Raw genomic sequence first — 20,075 nt, 5'->3', positions numbered from 1 at the left:
TGTTTGTGCGGTTTACCTTTTCAGGAATATTCGGAAACGACGATCAGTTTCTTCATAATTGAAAACTTATTTTTCAAATCACAGACAAAATAAAAAAAGATAACCGAAAAAACATTTTGACTCCTTTCTCACTACATAATCGGAGTGTTCCGAAAACGCCCTTTCATGTGTTGCGTGGACCATGAGCTATGAAATAGTTGGTCACATTATGTATACCCGTTACCCAGATTCGGATGTGACGCAAGCTTGTGGCGACTTTTGAAATATAGAAAAAATCGCAATTTTTAAATAGTTGAGCCAGTCAGATTTTCATTCAAACCATTCAATTCGATGACTTAAGTAATCCATAGTGATTATTTAGAGATTTTTTCTTAATCTGACGGTTAAAAACTCTTTCGTTAATCTTTACGCTTATATTGTTAAATGTAACAATTTTATAAACAAAAAGTTTTTTTTTGTAATTTTTTCCGATTATATTTTCTTCGTTATCTTGAATTACTTGAATTAACCCAACATATCTGAATTTTGTGCCGATTAGTTGGCGATCGCTATAAGAAAAAACGTTTTTTTTTTTCCTTGGCTTTGATATTAGTCGGAATCTGCGCTCGATCGCAGGCCGCCATTCCATCAATTATGACACTAAATAATCCTTAATCACAGCTCTATAGTGCTTTCCGTTGATGACAACTTTCTCGCCGTTCTCCAAACAAAACGCAATCGATAGAAGCGTTGCCTTATCTTACCAATTTGTGACCGTTTATTGGTATGGGAAAGTGGAACCTCTAATAAAATACACTTTAAATATTCTCAAAGCTTCGGTAACCAATATGTATATTCGTACTCTTGATACAAAATTTAACAGTATTGAAAACACCTAAGAACAAATGCGGAAGGTTACCGTTGTACTTTAAAGCTGCAAGGGAAAAATCAGCCAAAAATGGGGTCTCCCCCGAAACTAGTACACTGGCTATATACCATCGTTTTTCATCATACTTCTCTATGGATTAGTGGTTAGGGAATAAATGTATTACTGGTGCTCTCCGTACTACCTACTGAAGCAATGGATACGTTCTAAACATCAAAGCATAGAAATTATGGGGATGCAATATGCTGCAAGTGCAGCCTTAAGGCTACAGAATCTAAAAAGCTGGAAATCGGCTCGATGTGGTCACACTGCGGACTACTGTGTACCAATAGTCACAGCAGAGAATCGTGTTCCAAATCAGTTCTGGGATCTGCAGATATCGTCAGAGTCTACACGGAAAATTAGAAAACAGAGGAGAAGTCTTTCCGTCTACCTAACCAAGCCGAATTGGTGCCCATAAAAGAAGCCGTTGACAGCCTGAATCTAGCTATCGTCGCTACTAAAAAATACTACTAGTAGTATACCCTGCACTTGATACACTTCGAAATACCTCAAAATTTTATAAACTAAAAGATATCCAGACGGACCTTAAAGCGCTTAATCCTGAGACGATAACTTCTTGAAACAGTTGCTAGGTGCCGCAAACCACTTAACGTGCAGTTTACTTTGCTCCTGCTAAGGGTATCGGGGCACACTGACCTACCACTAAATGAGAAGGCAGAGGAGCTTGCGATAGGGGGTACTTCTATTTCAGTTTCACCTGCCTGGAAGAGGATGGGTATGCCGCTCGCTTTTTACAAACTAAAACTAAGGAAAAATTTCCTTTAAGAAGCGGATACAAGATGGGAACGTACTGACTACTGCAATACAACGAAGCTTATTCTCACTTTCAATAGATGTGATATGTTATTGGCCTTTGGGCCACTCAGAGGACATATGTACATATCTTAGGTAGTAGTCTAAACACAGCTTAAAAAATTGGAATTTAGTCAAACCTGTTTTTCTGCGCTGTTTTTCTATGCGGTTTTTTGTGCCAGTTTTTATGTGCTTTGTTTTATGTGATCCTACTTTTGTGCGGCATATTAATACCGAAACCTTCAGTTTAAACGGTGTTGGCATCATTCTTGTTTTCATTGGATCTTTGTACATACATACATACATACACATACGTTGCATCAGCCAATTTCAATACATATTGCACTAGCTGTTAAGTTAGGAAATTATGGACCGTTTAAGTGCGAAGTTTTTAGAGTAAATTTATATTTTAAATTAAAATTTAAAATTTTGTTTAATGCTTCTTTTTACACATCGCTTTTCGTAAGTTTTTTTCTGTATTTTATACTTAAGTGGAATTTTTTATGTAATCTTTTTTAAAATAAGAAATTTTATTTTTTTACAATGAAATGTATAGTTTAATTATTCATTATTTTGGAGAACTTTTATCGCTATTTCATAACGCTTTTACTTTTTGTATGCGATCGCCCGCCATCGTACCAAAAATTGTTTCTTCAAAAATTTGTGCAAAATCACCGCTTTTAGCTATTATTGATTTTTTTTAAAGCTTTTTTTTTTTGTGCAGTCCCTATCTATCGCACAAAAACAGGTGTACGGCAATTGCTAAGGTTCGTAGAATCCACGAATTCGTTTTTAAACCAAGTGGTATCACAATGGGCCCCTGACTGGGCCTAAAAGTGTTGGCCTCTTCTAAGTTCAGCAGTAATTTCGACCTAGCCTAACTTACCCTATTACCAGTATAAAATGAACCCAATTATTTTGGGACTACATGAAATAATAATCGGATGATGAAAAAAGATTATACTCTTATGATCTAATAAGATCGAGCCAAACAGCGGAAGAGCGTACGATCATGAGCGCAAAGGACGGGCCTATAACAGAAAGAGTTGACGCTGTTAGCACAACTTGTTAGATATTCGGTGGAGCTTTTGCTCTAACTCAAGACCAATTGATTTAGAGGCCTCAATTTCGTATTGATTACTCAAGATTTCGAGTCCAACAATCTATCCTCCATGCCTTAGTTACAAATTTCTTAACAAAAAACTTTAATTATTTTTTTTTTTCATTTTCCGTCATTGGTTTATAAATTATTTTTCTGAAAATAAATGCGCGCCACAAAATGCTACCAAGCAAGTTGAACAGCACTCAAAGTACATATAAAAAATGTACTGCATATTTGTTTTTATTTTTATTTATTATTTTTTTTACATTATTATCGGCATTTCTTTTCAACGCTGCAATTCTTGTGTGCGATTCTGTTTTTAGTTTTTTTTTAGTACTGCTGTTTTAGCGTTTCAAGCCTATAATGAGGCAGGCTGTTGCTTTTTAAGTAGCTTGCGTTGCCGTTGGACTTTTCGTTAGCTGCTGCCTGTTGCCGATTGCCGCTTGTTGGCTGGCTGCTGGGGCACGTTGATGCAGTTAGGACACTGGAACGAACGGTTGCATTTACTGGGGTTTGGGCAAATGACGGTTTATTATTGTCGTCGGAGTCGATGTTGGTAGTGCAGTGCAAGTCAACACGCAAGCGCAAACTTCGCACTCGTGCAAAAAAAAGGCAGATATACATACTTACAAACATGTATACGTATTATGTACCTACATATATACTTATGTATGTTTTTATGTATAAACTTTCAGGAAGGTAAACGAGTATAACTGCAGCCTTATTTGTTCGTGTGTGCATTTGCGCATATCGAAAGGGATCTCGCTGGTTCGGCCGGCGCGCGCATTGCCGCAACTGCAAAATGTTTTGCCTTTTGCGCATGCAACAATAGTAGCAGTAGAAACAACCGACAGCTGCGTCCTTTGTCTTTACCGCCATCCCTAAATTGGCTAGTCAAGCGCCAAGCAACTGTCAAAAATCCTCATGCCCATACAATTTTTATGAAGCATCCCACAATAACGCGGTGCTAACGCCGAGCATATGAAATTTTCATTTTTGACAGGGTGTTACGTGTTGAAGTTGGATGCATAAGACGGAAAGAAAGAGAAAGGACAACAAAAGTAAAGAGGAGACGAGAGGACCTGAGAAAACGTCAAAAATTACGCCGCGTTGATTTGGGGATAGCGCGCGCTGACACTCGTTGAAAATGGAAAACGCAACGCTTAGCGCCCCAATTTAGGGACGGCAGTTACTTGACGGCGAATTGATCTCTGCACCAGCGCAAAGATATGCAATTGCTATGGAGTGCGCACAATTTTTTAGCGATTTGCGGAAACAACCTTTTTATACCGAATAACACAATATTTTTCTTCGATGTAATTTTTTTTTTGTTATTTATACTTGAGTAGCACATCTTTACACTTTGTAATTTTTGCTTTTGAATTCAAGCTATGGTTTTGTTCACAATTTTTGCGCAACACACTCCCCAATCACGGTTTGTCAACATTCTCCTCGCGTACATCGTGAACCCTTTTTCCACTCGGATCCCCCCCAACTTTGCGGGTCAGGGCATTGAAGTGCGCGCGCGTAAGATGGGTCTTTCACCAAACTGTAGCTTTCTGTAATATAACTGAATTAATTGAACAAGTAGATCTTTCACTCAACTGCACTTTTATCGACGTAAAAATACGAACACGAGCTGAAAATAAAGTTCAAATGAATGCGACAATCCGCGCTACGCAACCGCCAGTGACGCGATGTTGTAGTGTTATGTGCAGCAATTCATTCCCTGCAAACACCAAACTGTTGTTGGCTGCTTGTTGCTCCTGCTTCAACGTCAACGTCAACTACCACTTCTATCGCTGCTGCTGACTACTTGCCTCTACGTTGGCACTACGTGGTCACGTTCTTCGGCAGCTGCTACTGCGCTGCTCGCGCAAGCGAAATGAACGTGATGAACTCCAGGTAGCGGTGAACGCGTCAGAAAGTCAACAACGGACTGTAAACAAAAATCAATTTGAATTGTGAGCGCTTGGAGTCGACTCAGCGCCAATTGGATCAGTCGAGACTCTCCCCGAGTCGAGAGTACCCCGAGAGCGATTGTGGATATCGTAATTTAATTTTTTCTCTTTAAGAGAGCTGCACAGGTATGGACATTCACCTACTCAAATACAAAACTTACCTACGGTCAGTGATGCCAGATTGTGGGTAGTTTCCCTATAAGTACGGTGACCATATTTATGAGAGGAATCTTTTCAATTGTAACTGGTGTGTAATGTAAAATGCATAACAAATTATCTGATGATATGTTAAATAGTACACTTATTTATATAAAATATCGGTTGCTTGTGAATCAAAAAAAGTCAAGTGCTTCAACTTTGAAATCACCAAAAATCATATTCGCTTAGACAATGCAAAATATTTGTAACAGTGATAATTTGAAGATTTGTCGGTAAGTATTCAACACTAAACAAAACACCAATGCACATATATATTAGGGTGCCCATGGAAAATACTTTTTTAGGAAATTTCAAGACCCTTATTTTATTAGTTTTTTTGAGAAATATTATTGCTTATTTTTATAGATTTTTTAAAGGTCATTAAGAGGTCGCGACCTGTCAACTTAGGCTAGAAAATATGATTTTGTAGATTTATGAGTTTTTGAATGACTATTTTTGCCTCGATTTCAAAGATCGAATATGATCTGAGAAGAGGATATATAGGCCTTTAAAATGGTATATAATATTTTATTGTCGAACTAGGCTTGATGGGATTTTTTTTCGGGGAGATTCAAGAAAGACCCATATTTCTCTGATGTTTTTAATTGTGACCATCGATAATTTCTATAATTTCAAAAGATAGAGTACTATCTAAAATTAAATCTATTTCTAAATAAACTGATACTTCATTTATTGTAATCGCATAAAAATTGTCGAATTTAGGCGACCTGTCTTAACTACGGTCTTGAATTTATATTTGTGTATGTACCGGAATTTCAGATTTTTTGAGCAGTGTGGCTGAAGTGTTCATCAATATGTATCCAAAATTTATATACATAATCGCTCTTTAGCAAGAAAGGTGTTTTGAAGAAATTTTAGGAAAATCGCACCGCCCACTTATATGATAGGCGTATCTCAAAAACTACTTGACCGATCTCCAGCTTAGCCGTCTTAAGTACCGTCTTGAACTCAGTTTGTATGTATGCCATGCTCCCTTGATATATCGAAATAACTTTTCCTTTAATATCGTCTTTGAAGATTCTGGAGGCAATTTTCAAGATTTCAAAAATATCGGTACAGCTGTTCTCAAGTTTTTCAAACAGAAATAAACGGCTTTCAAAATATCTATTAGTATAGATAACAAATTATATACATTTTTTAATTAAATGTATCGTACGGAAAAATGTTTATGGATAGTTTTTTAAATAATTGCAGGCATTTGAAATTAATTTCAAGTATTTTAAAAACAATGGCCACGGATAGCTCGACACAAAACTTAATTATCTTTTATTAAAAAAAATTAAATCGGTTCATTATTCGGCTCTCAAAATTGATGTGTCCACAGAAACTTTTTTTCCCCCACTGTGCACCGTGCGAAAGTCCATTTTACATGCAAACAAATCAATATATTCGCGAAACTGGAGCTAGCTGCTATTCCTGTTCAACCTTTGATCTTAGCATTACAGCGTTCATTGGAGAAAAGACTCCGTAGCCAACCCTGTTGTCTAGCTTGGATCTATTCGTGTAAAAATTTATTTGTCCCCTTCTCCATGGTATTGGTATTAGCCCCTCTTTTCTTGACCGGATGTTCGTCTTGAAGAGCCTATCGAAGGTGGGTTTAGGGGCGGAGTAGTCGATGGAGTGCAATGGGGTATAGTCGTTGTGCTGTATATGCAGTTACAGTTGCACAGCTATACTCAATCCCGACTCTTACGTCCTTGTTCGCGCCTTCTGGGCAACGTGTGCGATATGCGGTAAAAAATCCGCGGGGAGCCATTTATCACGGCAGAAAGAGAGGGAGCTTCGGTGGGGCCAATCCGAATTATTCGGTTTAAGGGCTCACTGAAGTCTGCAGCATCTGTTCACCAGTAGGTGCGGCTGCAAGCGGGTGTCTGTCTTGGAGCAATCGGCTCGCTATATAAACGTGTATTTGGTTGTGAAACCACCCCCGTCCCAGAAATGGGTTGTGCGGTGGGTTTAGGACGCGCCACGCAAAAACTCATTCCAGTGAAGAAGCGCACAATGCCTCGAATGAGAGCCCCCCTTATTACGACGACCACGGCAAATATTTAAAGGAATACGATTTGAGGGCATGCACCTGTAATGTCCGGACCCTTAATGGGGAAGGTGCCTCTTCCCGGCTGGTTGATGCCCTCGTAAGAACAAACGCTGACATCATACTACAGCTCCCATGTAAGGTAAAGTGGTCCAAAAATGTATGTGAAAAAATAAAGTCGGATTTTTAATGCCGCCACACCCTAGGATTGTTCCATACCGAAAACAAATATACCCCTATTTTTTTATTTTGAAATAAAAAAATATTTAGGGAGTGCTCACAGCGCTCAAAGTTTTCCATGTATTTTATATGGGGCAAAACAACTTTTCTTAGAAATGGTGTAAAATTCTTGAAAATCAATATTTTTCGATCGAAAAAGTTTTGCTAATCTTCAGGAGGTTCTCAGTAATAATAACCAATTGTTTCTTTAACCATTTTTCATGGTAACTATATTTTATAGGTCCTCCAAAACTCCTAGAAAATGCAATGGGGGGACCAATAAAAAATCTTTAATATCAAAAAATGGTTAAACAAACAATTGGATATTAATATTGGAAGTCTCCTGAGGAGAACCACAGTTTTCCGTTCGAAAAATATTGATATTCAAGAATTTTACACCATTTCTACGAAAAGTTGATTTTTCCCATATAAAATACATGGACAACTTTGAACGCTGTGAGCAATCCCTAAATATTTTTTGATTTCAAAATAAAAAATATGGGTATATTTGTTTTCGGTATGGAACAATACTAGGGGGTGGCGGCATTAAAATTCCGACTTTATTGTTTTTGCACCACTCTAATGTAAGGGAGCGCAAATTCGGTTACGTCCTCTGCCCGTATTACGGCAAATGTCTCACTTTGCTTTTCAGTTCCCTATGACGATCCCACACAGCCCACGTTGCGCCCGATCGCATCGTAGCCCTGTAGGCGGCATCTTTTTTCTCTGCAGCTTCATGACCTTCCTCATCGTACTAGTTCTTCTTTTCGGCTCGCTGTAATCCGGAGTTACGAAACGAGCGGGAAATGTGGTGCCACTGCTCGTATAAGTCGGTCTGTTTCGAAGTGCTGACAGGTGTGTCAGTCGAGCGACGGATACGCTGCCAGATTATTGTGGCTACAGCTTTTGTTAGCCTGTGTTGGGGTTAATTCATTTTTGGAAAGTTTTTATCACATGCTATTAAAAATTTTTGTTCCATCTGATAGCTGTCCCACTAAATATTTCTAAAAAGTAAATGCAGGTCCTTCTCTAGTTGGTACTTCTATTTTGTTCATTGTCCATCCATCCATAAAGGACTTAAAAAGCGGTCCTATTTGTCGAAAGGGGGCTCTGTTTTTAAATTGCGTGTAGCATTGCCAAATATGGCATTTCGTCGCTCGAATAAAGAAACAGTGTAAATGCCACATACACTATTATTCGATAATTGCACCATTGGATAGACAATCCTTTAATCTATTAGAAAAATCTTTAGTTTTCTTAAATATATCTTTGGCTCACTAATTTATTCCCGAAAAACGAAATTGTATTTGTATGATTTGTAATGGTTTATAAAAACTTTCAATTCGTTTTTCTCAAAACTATACTTTTCATGTTACACTATTTCATTATTCCAGCGACGATTTAAGCGAGGGTTTCATGGGTTTTCGGAATTCGTCCCAGAAATAAACAGAAAATAACAGGGAACCGAATTGTCCGATTAACGGCTAGTTTTTTTCTATATTGTTTGTACGGCCTTTGTTAATAATGCCTAAATTCTGTGGAATTTGTCGAACAATCAGTACAGCTTATTAAATCAGACGACATTGGGATTACAAGACTTGAATTGACTTCGAAAACCGCGCCGTCAACAGGTCGTTTTCAATATGCTTGAACATCCGTGTTAAAATCCAACTTTCAAGGAACAGATTGTTACTATTGAATATAAGTAAGTATATATATGAATAAAATATAAAACGAAACCGAAAACCCGGGCAAAGCAGCACGAAATTTAAGTTTGGGTTGATCGTTTTCTTCGATATTTGCTGTTTTGTGAATCATTAATTAAATCCGGATGGACAGACAGTAAATGAAGAGTATTGCAGAATAGACATACTGCATACTGGCCTTAAAAAAGAGAACGGGAAATGGAATGAAAATTATGGCAACCCTTAAAGCATATATACTTTTTTACTCAAACTACTGAGAGCTACTAAGCTATTAAGAAGTATCTCAGAAATACTGGTTTTAATTTCTGGTAAGCTCGGTTGTATTTATACATACATACACAGTTTTGAGTTTATCTCATACCAGTTTTTATGAGTGGTAAGTATTTTATTTAAAACACACGAAACGTATGCTGCTACAGAGCGCAAGCGCCACTAAATACACTCAGCCACAGGTAGAAATAAACTTATTTAACTTGTTACATGCTTCTTCTTCCATTTGCTGTTTTAATTTGTTTTTATTTTAACTTTTAATTTGAAACCCCAACGCCGCGTACGTGCCACTGTGACAGGTGTGGAACGTGTAAAATATTTTATTGATTTTTATTTGCTCATTTAAACAATCAACATGCGGACCGTTGATAATAATTTCATACTCGAGCCGGCCGTTAAGGCAAAAATCGCATAATTTCTGGGTCAAGTAATAAAATTGGTAGAAAAAGTATTCCTATTTTTTTAAGCAAGATATACTTTTGTAAGTTTGGTTTTTTCTTGGAGCTCAGATCTCTAAAAATGAAAGAAGTATACATACCACATACATACATCAAAAAAGTCAACTGATTTATTAATATTCGAGAAGTGTGCGTTTATAGTAAATCGGACAAGGTGAGTGCAGTGCGGCAAAAATAAAATACTTTAATAGATACATAAATGAAGTCCAAACAAAAGAGTACCAACGTCTTTTTTGTATTCAACCATTTAATAAGTTTGTACTTTACTTACTTATTTAGCGATAATCGAGATGCAATTTTATTTGAAATACATACATAGTATGTATATGGTCGTTTAAAATAAACAAATGCAAGTTTGATTAATTCTAACAGTCAGTTTAATGAATTTCTTAAGCTTAGCCGAGCTTTAGCTGTGCCTCCGAATGGCAGTTAGTTCTTTATAGGATATTTTTCTTCATGACCGAAAAATACTTTCAACATTTTTCTGCTGAATGTATGGGGTCTGATGTCAGTAGCGCCCTTCTTATTACAAGGGTGTTGACGTGGATACTACGAAACTTGCTTGCCAAATTTTTTTTTGATATTGCCTAAAATAATTTTTTTCCTCCGATAGCTGACCTACATTCGATTATGCACCTTTTTCGAAACCCGGGTGTCGAGTATCTCGAACAATTGTACATTGAAAGAAAACGGTTTCGTAATTTCAAACTAAGAAAAACCGTATAAACCGGTTTTATTTTACATATTTTCTCTACAATAGCACCTACCGTTAGTCAGAAATAATATCCAAAATTACAATGCGACGGCTGAAAAAGGATAACTTTATTTTACAAATAAATAAAACAAAACAAGTTCGAAGTATTCTGGCATACAAGTAAAGCAGAAAGAATTAGTGAAAAAACACACTTAATGAGGTTCACCGATCTTAACATGATTAGATCGTTAAACCAACAGCCGTTTATTCGCGAAAAACTCGTGCATGTAGTATGGAAAAACCAAAATTAAATTTTTGGTTGATTATGATGCATTTCATCTAACTATGAGTCAAAACATTATTTTATGTTGTATTTTAGCGACGATGTGAGTTACATCATTTTCTAAAGATATACATACATACATACATATTTCGAGAAAAAGTAAAAAAAAAAAACAAATTACTCTAAAAATGTATGTTTTTCGTATAACACTACGTAATTAATTATCTGAAATAAAACAACTGTTGTATTAATGTTATGTATATTTAATCAGTTTATTTAAATTTCATATTCATTATCATCATCATCACTTTATTCACCGTTTTCAGGTTTCAGGGGTTGTAGAAATTCCCCGCATAGTTAATTTAAAAAAAAATTAAATGGGTTTAAGTCATTTAACTTACAAAACTTCACAAAATAAATTTCGCTAAATAGCAACTAAAATATTTTTTTACTTCTATGATATTGGGACATCGGATGCTTCACATTCCTCCACAAACCTTCGATAGTATTTGAACACAAATATTCCCCCTCTTTCGGAATCAATTCCCAGTCTACCAATTGTCGCAAAATGTTTGCATTTACCGCCCTATTCCCGCAACACTGACAAAATTCATCATATGACTATTGTCACAATTACTGCGCCTAAAACACAATATAAACATTGTTTCGCCGTTGTCACTTACTCAGTAGGTCATAACAATAAAACTGACAATTGTCATACGACAGCTTATAATAAATTTGCGGAATAGTATTAGGCGCAGTAGTCAAGGCAATAGTCAGCCGCTGAGTTTTGTCAGTGGTGTGGGAATAGGGCGGTTAATTTAGCTTCATTGGCACAAATAAATAGCTTGCAGATTTTACGCAAGTTATACGAAGATGACATTAGTTGTGTTGTTCACGAATTATCCAGTAACTTGCCAGCAACTCTCTCATTCGCTCTCATAGAAAGAATATCCGAAAAGTACGCGAACGCAAATCCAGTAATAATTTGCAAGTTTCACGAAAAGCTGATAAATTAGTTCTTTATTCGCAGCAAATTCTTAATAAAACAATACACATATTTTATATTTAAATAGGTTTATTTTGTCAACTTCAACAGTAAAAATCCACAGACAGTTTTCTTATTACATAGTTTAAATTGCATCCAGCAACATGCGATCAGCTGTTTCTCTACTGGTAAATTGTTACAAGTACAAATTTATCCAGTAAAAATACGGTAAAAACTTGCAACTTCAGCTGTCATTTTCGCGCACAAATGGCACAAATGTCAGTTACGAGGTTTTGTACTTTAAACGACGACGAACGACTTTTGAGCTCGCGCCTTTTTTCGTCTCTAGTGACGAAATATTTCGTTCATGGCGGCTTTCTCGAATGTAGTTAGTAGAATGTTAAGTACGATTTTATGCTTTAATGGCATTATTATATTTTAAAATAAAAAAACTCAATTTTAGCTTGTGACGGGTGGGACAACATTTTGTGACCGCTCATCAGTAAAATTAACGCTACTAGCTTGATGTGAATATTTATTATAGTTTTAATAATAGGACCTTATTTGAATAATGGAAAACTTGAGAATTTGTATGTTACGTTAAAAAATACATATTTTGTTGTGACGGGTGGGACATCCAATATGCATTTTTTTAACGCTTATAACTTCTCAACATAAAGTATTTTTCTAATAACTTACCACCATTTTAAATTTCATGAATGGTTCTCTCTTTTTCGATAATTATTCTTTGCATTGTCACTTTTAGTATATGAGTAATGCCCTGAAAACTTGACGCAAAAATATTCTTACAGATTTAAACACAATTTGCATAATAAAATTTTTACCTGAGGTGTCGTCTTCGCAGGAATGGCCCTATAGTTAATTACGTATTTTTTTACGAAAAACATAAATTTTTATAAACAAATTGCCATAATTACGTTTTGTTACGTTTTCTCCAAGCATGTATACATTTTATATATAAAAACATACATATATCAAATGAAAGGCTCTTCAATTACCTCTCCAACTATGTCTAAATCGGATCAATGGTTTTCGAAATATAAGCTTTACCCTTGTTAAATTGGACCCAAAAAAACGGCCCCTGGTTAAAAGACAACATCCAATTTACTTAAAAGCAAATACTACACTGTGAAACAAATTTCAGAAAGTTGGAACAGAATTTGATTTAGCTGGTCAAATAATGAAAAAGTCCCAAAGGATTTGAAAAAGAGGGTTTCCATTTCTTTTTTTTTTATCTCAATTTGAAGTTAACGAAATAAAGTCCCAATGAGAACATATAATTTAAAACACATCTTCCAAAGTTAACAGAGCGGGAAAGAGAGGACATTTGAAGAAAAATATTTTATTATACATGTTTATTTTTGAACCTTAAAGGGCTAACTATAATATGAATAAGCTGCCGTAACTGACTGTCAGAAAATGAACGAAATGTCTGTCAAATGCATAAGCAACGTAGTGCATACTTTTAGGTGGCTATATTTTACTTACATGAGTACAGTGTTGCCACATTTATTAGATATAACAATAGCCACTATCAAGCACTTTGTTGTAGATCACACAATTATAGTAACCTAGAAACACCGAAGAACTGTTCGCCTTGCGAAACTTTCAGGATAACCTGGTGTTTCTGTAAAAGGAAACGCTTACGGCCCACTTCCTAATGTGGAACCAGAACTTCTTTTGACCTGTGTTACATGTAGGACTGAATCGAAAAAGTTATCAAGAACAAGTTACAAAATTACCAAATATGATAAATAAAGAAAAAAATTACCAATTTCGGTAAAAAATCCAATACGGCAACACTGCATGTGTTACATACGTACATTAGACTGCATCACTCCCCATACAAAAAAAATCGCTACTATTTTTCCATTGGAATTATAAAATCTATTATATTTTAAAACGTCCACCAAAATATTTCGGAAAAATATTAAGATTTAAGTGAGCTGGACCGACTTGAAAATACCTCCAAAAATTGAGTTTTTTATGAATAAAAATAGTTTCTTAAAGATTTTTTTTTTGAAAAAATCCCCTAAAATGACCAAACGGCTTAAGCTTAAAAAATTTGCAGAAAAATATTTTAAAAATATATATATATATATTGGTCTCATTCCCATCACAATTGAGATTTTTTGTGAACTTGTCGTGGTATTTCTTTTGGACATTTCGAAATTTGTCGGCAATTTCAATATCAGCGATACATTTAAATCCATTCAAGTTCAAAGAAAACTAACTTTTATTGCTGAAGAAAGGAAAATGCAATAAGTAAACCGGTTCACGGCTCGAAATGTTCTGACTTATCCTGAGTTTCGCCTGAAAAAAATTAACCCGAAAATTTGTCATCCGCCCATAGTAAAACTATGGAAACCAAGAGTGAAAAGTGGCCGGTTTGGGGAAAATGAAACTCATGATAAGGCTGATTAAAATTCTGCAGGCAACAATTTGTTCCTAACGTACCTTAAATCAAAAATCTTATTCTTTCAAGTAATAAAAAGACAATTAGAAATGCAATTATGTATGTTATTATTATTGTTATAAATAGAAATACATATGCTGAATGAAATGTAATTTCCTTAATGTAATTTATCTTATTAAAGACTATTAACTACTCAAGCAGTTTTATGAATAATAATGCTTTTTAAAATGGCCAAATTTAAAATCTGGCAATGTGACCTGTAAAGTATATAGCATGGGGATCACGAATGACGAACACGAACGGATGGTCGGCAATGAAGGTTTTAGGATCCCATGGCAATGACATTGGCACGCCCACTGCAACTGTAGGAAAAAAGAGGCAGCCAAGCAAAGAAAATAAAAATTTAGAATTCTCAACTCTTTGCAAGCGTTCGTTGTACTACAACTTACCGCTGGCAGCTGCGGCTTCGCAACCGATTTCATTCACATCAATAAAAGCCTTGTGTTGAACACGAGACACACGCGTGCTGATCGGCGAGTTGTGGAAAATGTTGCTGAAGTCCGCCTCATCCGTGAACATGGTTCTAATGCCAAGCTGTTGGTTGGTAAAGAGAAAGTAATAAAAAATATATGTATATTAAACATTTAGCCAAACTTCGACTCTATGCACACCTTCAGCAAGTACGGCTTCAAATCGGTATCGAATTCGAATTTGAATTTAGGCAAATTCACTGTTACACTGCTCCATTCCCAACGTTTTTCCAGCGCATCGAAATCCACTCCTTTCAGCTGTTGTTCCAATTCGTAGAGACCATTGCGATTGTTCGGCAATATGAACCACATACGCAGATCGGTATTCTCAAAGAAGAGCTCAATCGCCTTGGCATTCAGTTCTTCATATTCGGCATAGTTGTACCAGTTGTCAGCGAACATGGTGGGCACTTTCACTGTTTCATTGTCGTTGATCCAGAATAAACGGTCGGACGTCTCATCGTCCATGAACGGACGCGCCCATTTTGCCTTGAAGTAGATGGCATTAACAAGCGCCACATTAATATCTGGCTCCACACTATCCAAAACGCGCTCAATCTTGCCGTTCGTCTTTTCAGCGAGCCACTTGTTGATCAACTCCACAGCTTTCGGCTCATCAGTAAAGTCCAATTGCTCTGCATCGGAGTCGAAGTACTTCCGTGCGGCTTCACGGAATTCTGGCTCAATGACGAGCGCATCCTTGGCGTAAATCTTGTTGGCTATCTCCAATGTGGTTTTCGGTTTCACAAAGGAATGCAGCAATTTGTAATAGCTCTTGGCAATGGTGCTACGACTCTGCGACTGCGCGTGTAAGCTCTTCTGCAGCTCGGTGGCAGTCTTGCCATCGGCGCCGTAGTAGGCCAAACCAAGCGCAGTTTGTATAGCGACCGGCGATATGATCACATTCTCGTGCTGCTTATCGACGGCGATGGTTTGAAAGAGTTCAGTGGCAAAGAGATTGCGATCCTGTATAGCATTGGCAGCAACATCGCGGGCCAACAGTGTGTTTAATACAAAAAGGACAACTAAAAAAGATTTTGTAGTTTCGATTACACTTTTATTTACAGCACAGTCTAAATATACGATACACACCTGTGCACCACTTCATGATTACAGCGCTATGGTGTTTTCTTCTACTATAAGCCGTAAGATATTCTACTTTTGTACTCTCCAGAACAAAACTCACTGCAAGACTAAAACTGGGAATGCCGGGATAGCTTCAATTTATACTGAACTAGCTAGATGGGCGAAAGCAACCGAACAAAACAAGCCGAGGTAATAAGTAAGGTGATAAAAGAAAGCCGATTAGCATATTTGTTGGGCTGTAAGTACAAAAGAAACCATCCGTTTTAGCTTCTGGTATGACCACGACCAAAACAATACCAAAGCAAATGCAGAAAGGAAAGAGATCTTCAAATCAAACTGGCCAACGAGCAAAGAAACGATAACCGAGAACAGTGTGGAAGTAAAGGCACGTAAGAGCGTATAAAGTGGTCGTAAAGTGGCAAGCAGCGATCAGTGGCTAGCGATCAACTACCATCTTCAATGGGCGCTCAACTTCGCGAAGGTAAGAACGGATATGATACCTTGAAAGGCATAGTAAATTATGCCCACTGAGCGATATGAAGCAACGAAGAGTATTATTGTGTTTTATCGTTCGAGTGTATTCATGTTTTAAGAGTTCATATGTATGTATGTACATATCAGCACCTCTGCAGGTTTGCGCATAAACAACTTGCAAACTCTCATTTGTTCGACATAAAAAATTTATAAATGAGTACCTACGCACATTTTATGCTATTAAACATTATTAAATTTGAAGCATCGCACAGTGGACTGCGAGTGCCCGAAAATCTAGTCAAATTCTAAGAGATCCCACTACGTATCTACCTAGATTACTAACCAATTTTACGGCGTTTTTCCGAGAGAAATCGAACCACATAACTGTAGTTTGGATCATACAGTGCACATCTTTGTTTAAAATCACACAGTCCGGAACTGGGTAGAAACTCATTAAAGGGGAAAGTGAGTTAATTTGGTCCTATTATGTTTTGCACGCTTTCACACATTTTGAATATTTGCATATTTTTGTATACATTTTGGATATATTTTTATATATTTTATATATTTACTTTAAATAAAGTATTATAAGCACACCACACTGAGGACCGAGCTTGTTAGCTCCGTACGTGACATATTGACCTCCTCTGCTGGAATTCTTATGACCCGCTGCGGCAGGCCAATTTACCAGTACAGAATGTACTCCATGCCGTAGAGCAGAATTGCACATGCTATCGAAGGTGGCATTGGCGAATTCTAGCATTGCCAATTCTGACGAAAAGATTTGATAAATCCGTCTCACAGGATTTCCCCGCCTGATGGGCATGTTGATGCAAATACAGAGGATGTGATGCAAGCGCCACTCAACCAATACGCAACTCCGCCATCATGACTCTTAAGTGAACCCAGCTTTGTGGTTAGGTCTTTCTTCAGAACTTTTATCAGTTTGACCCAAGGTTTCAATCCCATTGCAGTATTCTTTAAAATAGGCCCTCTTCGCAGAGCGAATCAGCCTCTTATACTCTCTTTGCGTGCAGCGATAGCGTTCCCAGTCTATCTCAAAACTGGTTTTGAGGGCCCGGGTTAGAAGTTTACTCGACTAACCCCTCAACTTGGGAAACTCCTTGGTCCACCAGGGAACAAGCGTACGGCTAATAGGTGGACGAGACAGACAAGCCTTATCCAAACTGGCACGAAGGGCAGCGGTTAAATTAACCACCGCTTCATGAATGGCTTGAGTGGATCGTCTTCTAGGTGGAAACGTGGTATGGTTCCCATGATCCTCCTTTAAATACGGCCAGTCCATTTATTTCATGTTTTGCATTGGTGCAGAGGAAATAGCGTCGTCGCGAAGTTGAAACCCGATGTACCTGCGGTCCCAGGACTCTCCAGTTTAGGACTAACCAACTTAACGTAGAGTGAGATAGAGTATGATCAATCACTTCCTATCTTCTGGGCGTAACAAATGTTGGCTTAGTGCCACTTTCAAGATACTTACTCGACAGAAGAAGCCAATCTGACACTATAAGACACTATAAGGTGTCCTCTCGATTAGACCGAGTTTTCGTCGTATAGCATGATGGCATCACGTAACCCACTCAGTCCACAGGGTTGTTGTTTGAACATCCAGGCTCCCTGAATGGCTTTATGTGGCTGTTTCCGTACCTTTATCTGAGGGTATCCATAGAGTCCATCTTCACAACCAGAGTAGCACCTCCTCTGTCTTCCCAGTTGCTACCACACACAAGTTCTTGGTGTCAACCCCCGGATCGGAGATTGTAATCCAGGAGAGCGCTTTCCTGAGATGGCCAGACTTCACTGTTTACAGTGCGCGGTATTCTTTGCACCACAGCCTTGAGCCAACCACGGTTAGATTGGGAAAGTCATTTCGCCACAATGATTCCATCCCTCTCCTCATACCCACGAGCATTGACTGCAGTGGCGGAGGCAATGTCGGCCGGGATCAGATGGCTCTTGTAGTGTTTAATTTCTTTAGGAGTCATTTGCCCAACCGAACCCGCGCTCCCCATTACGGCAATGAGCGGAGGGATTTTTACGGTCCTGACGTTGTTGGAAGGCTTCGATGCTTCGAGGGCAGTTCTGCCCCGACTGACCCTTGCATCACTTCTACCCCTGATTTTAGGCAAGGGTTTCGGTTAGTGCTCTGTCTAGCTGATACCGCCCTCTTCTTCCGCAACATGAGTGGTTATGCGACTTTTTTTAAGCACAGTAGTTAAGGGCTAGATATACACACAAAAATTTAGAATTTCCCAGTAATTATGGAAAATTAAAATAAAGAATTTTCCGATGTTTCTGTTCGACTTTTTTAGCGGTGTATATTAAAAGTTTGCGTCATGTGAAAAACTTATATTTTATCGAGTTCTTTCAAATAATGAAAATTAAAGAACGTTTAAAAAACTAAATTATGCCGAAAAACGAAAATAGCAACGCCTTTAAGTCCCGAAATTTTTAATACGTGCTCACCTTCAGATCAAAATTCTGATTGTTAATAAAAATTATTAAATATTGGTGTTTCAGTGTATACATTTTTCTTTTAATATTTTTTAGGAAATTTTACTTCGTTTTCGTTTACTATTTTATTTCTAAATTGTTACTTAAGATATTAATGAATTTTCACAGACACAATAAATGCACATTATTTAAAATGCCATCCAAGGAATTTAAGTTTATGCTTCACTTGAGAGTTTCATTTAATCCTTGATAACCTTGAGTGATTTCCCAACATCAATGAAGGCTGCTACTGCATGGTCAATGTCATCCGTTGTGTGCGCTGCGGATATTTGCACCCGAATACGCGCCTTGCCCTTAGGTACGACCGGATAACTGAATCCAATGACATAAATGCCGCGCGCTGTGGAGCAATGAGTTAGAAGTTATTTTATTAATCTCTAATTTATTTTCTTATTTCAATTGTACTCACACAACATTTGATCGGCAAAAATTGAGGCGAGTCGTGCATCGCCTAACATCACAGGGCAAATGGGATGATTTTCCCCAGCGATGATGAATCCGGCCTTATTCATTGCATCGCGAAAACGCTTAGTGTTGCTTTGAACACGTTGTGACAACTGATCAGAGTCCATTAGCATTTCCAAAACTTTGATGCCCGTGGCCACCACTGGCGGCGGCAGGGAGTTCGAGAAGAGATAGGGTCGCGATTTCTGACGCAGCAGTTTAATTAGCTCTTTGGGGCCTGTGGTGTAACCACCAGCGGCACCACCAAGCGCTTTACCCAATGTCGAATTGATAATATCGACGCGTCCTAACAGATTGTAGTACTCCTCAGTGCCGCGTCCAGTGGCGCCAAAGAAACCAGTCGCATGACATTCGTCTATAAAGACCAGCGCATCATATTTGCCGGCGAGATCGATGATTTTCGGCAGTGGCGCAATATTGCCGTCCATTGAGAAAACACCATCGGTGACAATGAGTTTGAGGCGAGCCGATGATGATTGCAGTTGTTTTTCGAGGTCTGTAATTAATGGAGATAAAATAGTGTAAACCAACAATTCACGAATCATCTTCTTACCATCCATGTCGCGATGCTTATAGCGTTGCTTCTGCGCCTTGCACAAACGTATGCCGTCGATAATGGAGGCGTGATTCAGCTCATCGGAGAAAACAGCATCATCTGGTGTGAGTATTGCTTCAAAGATGCCAGCATTTGCATCGAAGCAAGATGCATACAAGATCGCATCCTCCCGTCCATGAAACTGTGCGATTTTCTTCTCCAGTTCTTTGTGTATCGACTGTGTGCCGCAAATGAAGCGTACCGAACTCAATCCGGCGCCATATTTATCAAGCAGATCTTTGCTGTAGTTCACCACTTCGGGATTGTTCTGGGAAGTATATTTATCGAGATCATATACATA

General features: G+C 37.8%; 2 protein-coding genes and 1 long non-coding RNA gene across 3 annotated transcripts in view; all 3 read right to left on the bottom strand.

Moving 5' to 3' along the window:
- The window catches only part of LOC118742432, a 71,153-nt gene extending 66,329 nt beyond the window's left edge, over window positions 1-4,824 (bottom strand). Inside the window, exon 1 of the long non-coding RNA XR_004993376.1 lies at window positions 4,428-4,824. This is a non-coding gene — a long non-coding RNA (uncharacterized LOC118742432). The remainder of the gene's footprint in view (window positions 1-4,427) is intronic.
- Window positions 4,825-14,325: 9,501 nt separating this feature from the next.
- Window positions 14,326-16,017, bottom strand: LOC118742427 (serine protease inhibitor 42Dd-like). The gene is made up of 4 exons (XM_036474493.1): window positions 15,715-16,017; window positions 14,764-15,647; window positions 14,542-14,686; window positions 14,326-14,454 (listed from the first exon to the last, which is right to left on the bottom strand). Exons 1-4 carry the CDS (start codon window positions 15,728-15,730, stop codon window positions 14,330-14,332), a joined length of 1,170 nt encoding a protein of 389 aa, XP_036330386.1. The 5' UTR covers window positions 15,731-16,017; the 3' UTR covers window positions 14,326-14,329.
- A 2,747-nt stretch (window positions 16,018-18,764) lies between these two features.
- The window catches only part of LOC118742426 (2-amino-3-ketobutyrate coenzyme A ligase, mitochondrial), a 20,054-nt gene continuing 18,743 nt past the window's right edge, over window positions 18,765-20,075 (bottom strand). The window contains exons 3-5 of the mRNA XM_036474492.1: window positions 19,733-20,042; window positions 19,124-19,675; window positions 18,765-19,054 (exon numbers count right to left, since the gene is read on the bottom strand). Coding sequence (XP_036330385.1) covers window positions 18,894-19,054; window positions 19,124-19,675; window positions 19,733-20,042 — 1,023 coding nt within the window. The 3' untranslated portion in view covers window positions 18,765-18,893. The remainder of the gene's footprint in view (window positions 19,055-19,123; window positions 19,676-19,732; window positions 20,043-20,075) is intronic.

The sequence above is a fragment of the Rhagoletis pomonella genome, unplaced genomic scaffold, assembly GCF_013731165.1.
Source record: "Rhagoletis pomonella isolate Grant_MI unplaced genomic scaffold, Rhpom_1.0 Rhpom_scaffold_00007, whole genome shotgun sequence".
In the NCBI taxonomy this organism is placed as follows: Eukaryota; Metazoa; Arthropoda; class Insecta; order Diptera; family Tephritidae; genus Rhagoletis; species Rhagoletis pomonella.
The sequence above is the reverse complement of the archived record's forward strand: the minus strand, read 5'-3'. Positions and strand labels throughout refer to the sequence as shown.

Excerpts from the sequence above, each read along its gene's own strand:
- LOC118742427 (XM_036474493.1), bottom strand. Across the intron at positions 14,687-14,763 it reads TGAAGCCGTACTTGCTGAAG|CTTGGCATTAGAACCATGTT; the intron begins GTGTGCATAGAG and ends ACCAACCAACAG. Across the intron at positions 14,455-14,541 it reads CGAAGCCGCAGCTGCCAGCG|TTGCAGTGGGCGTGCCAATG; the intron begins GTAAGTTGTAGT and ends TTTTTCCTACAG.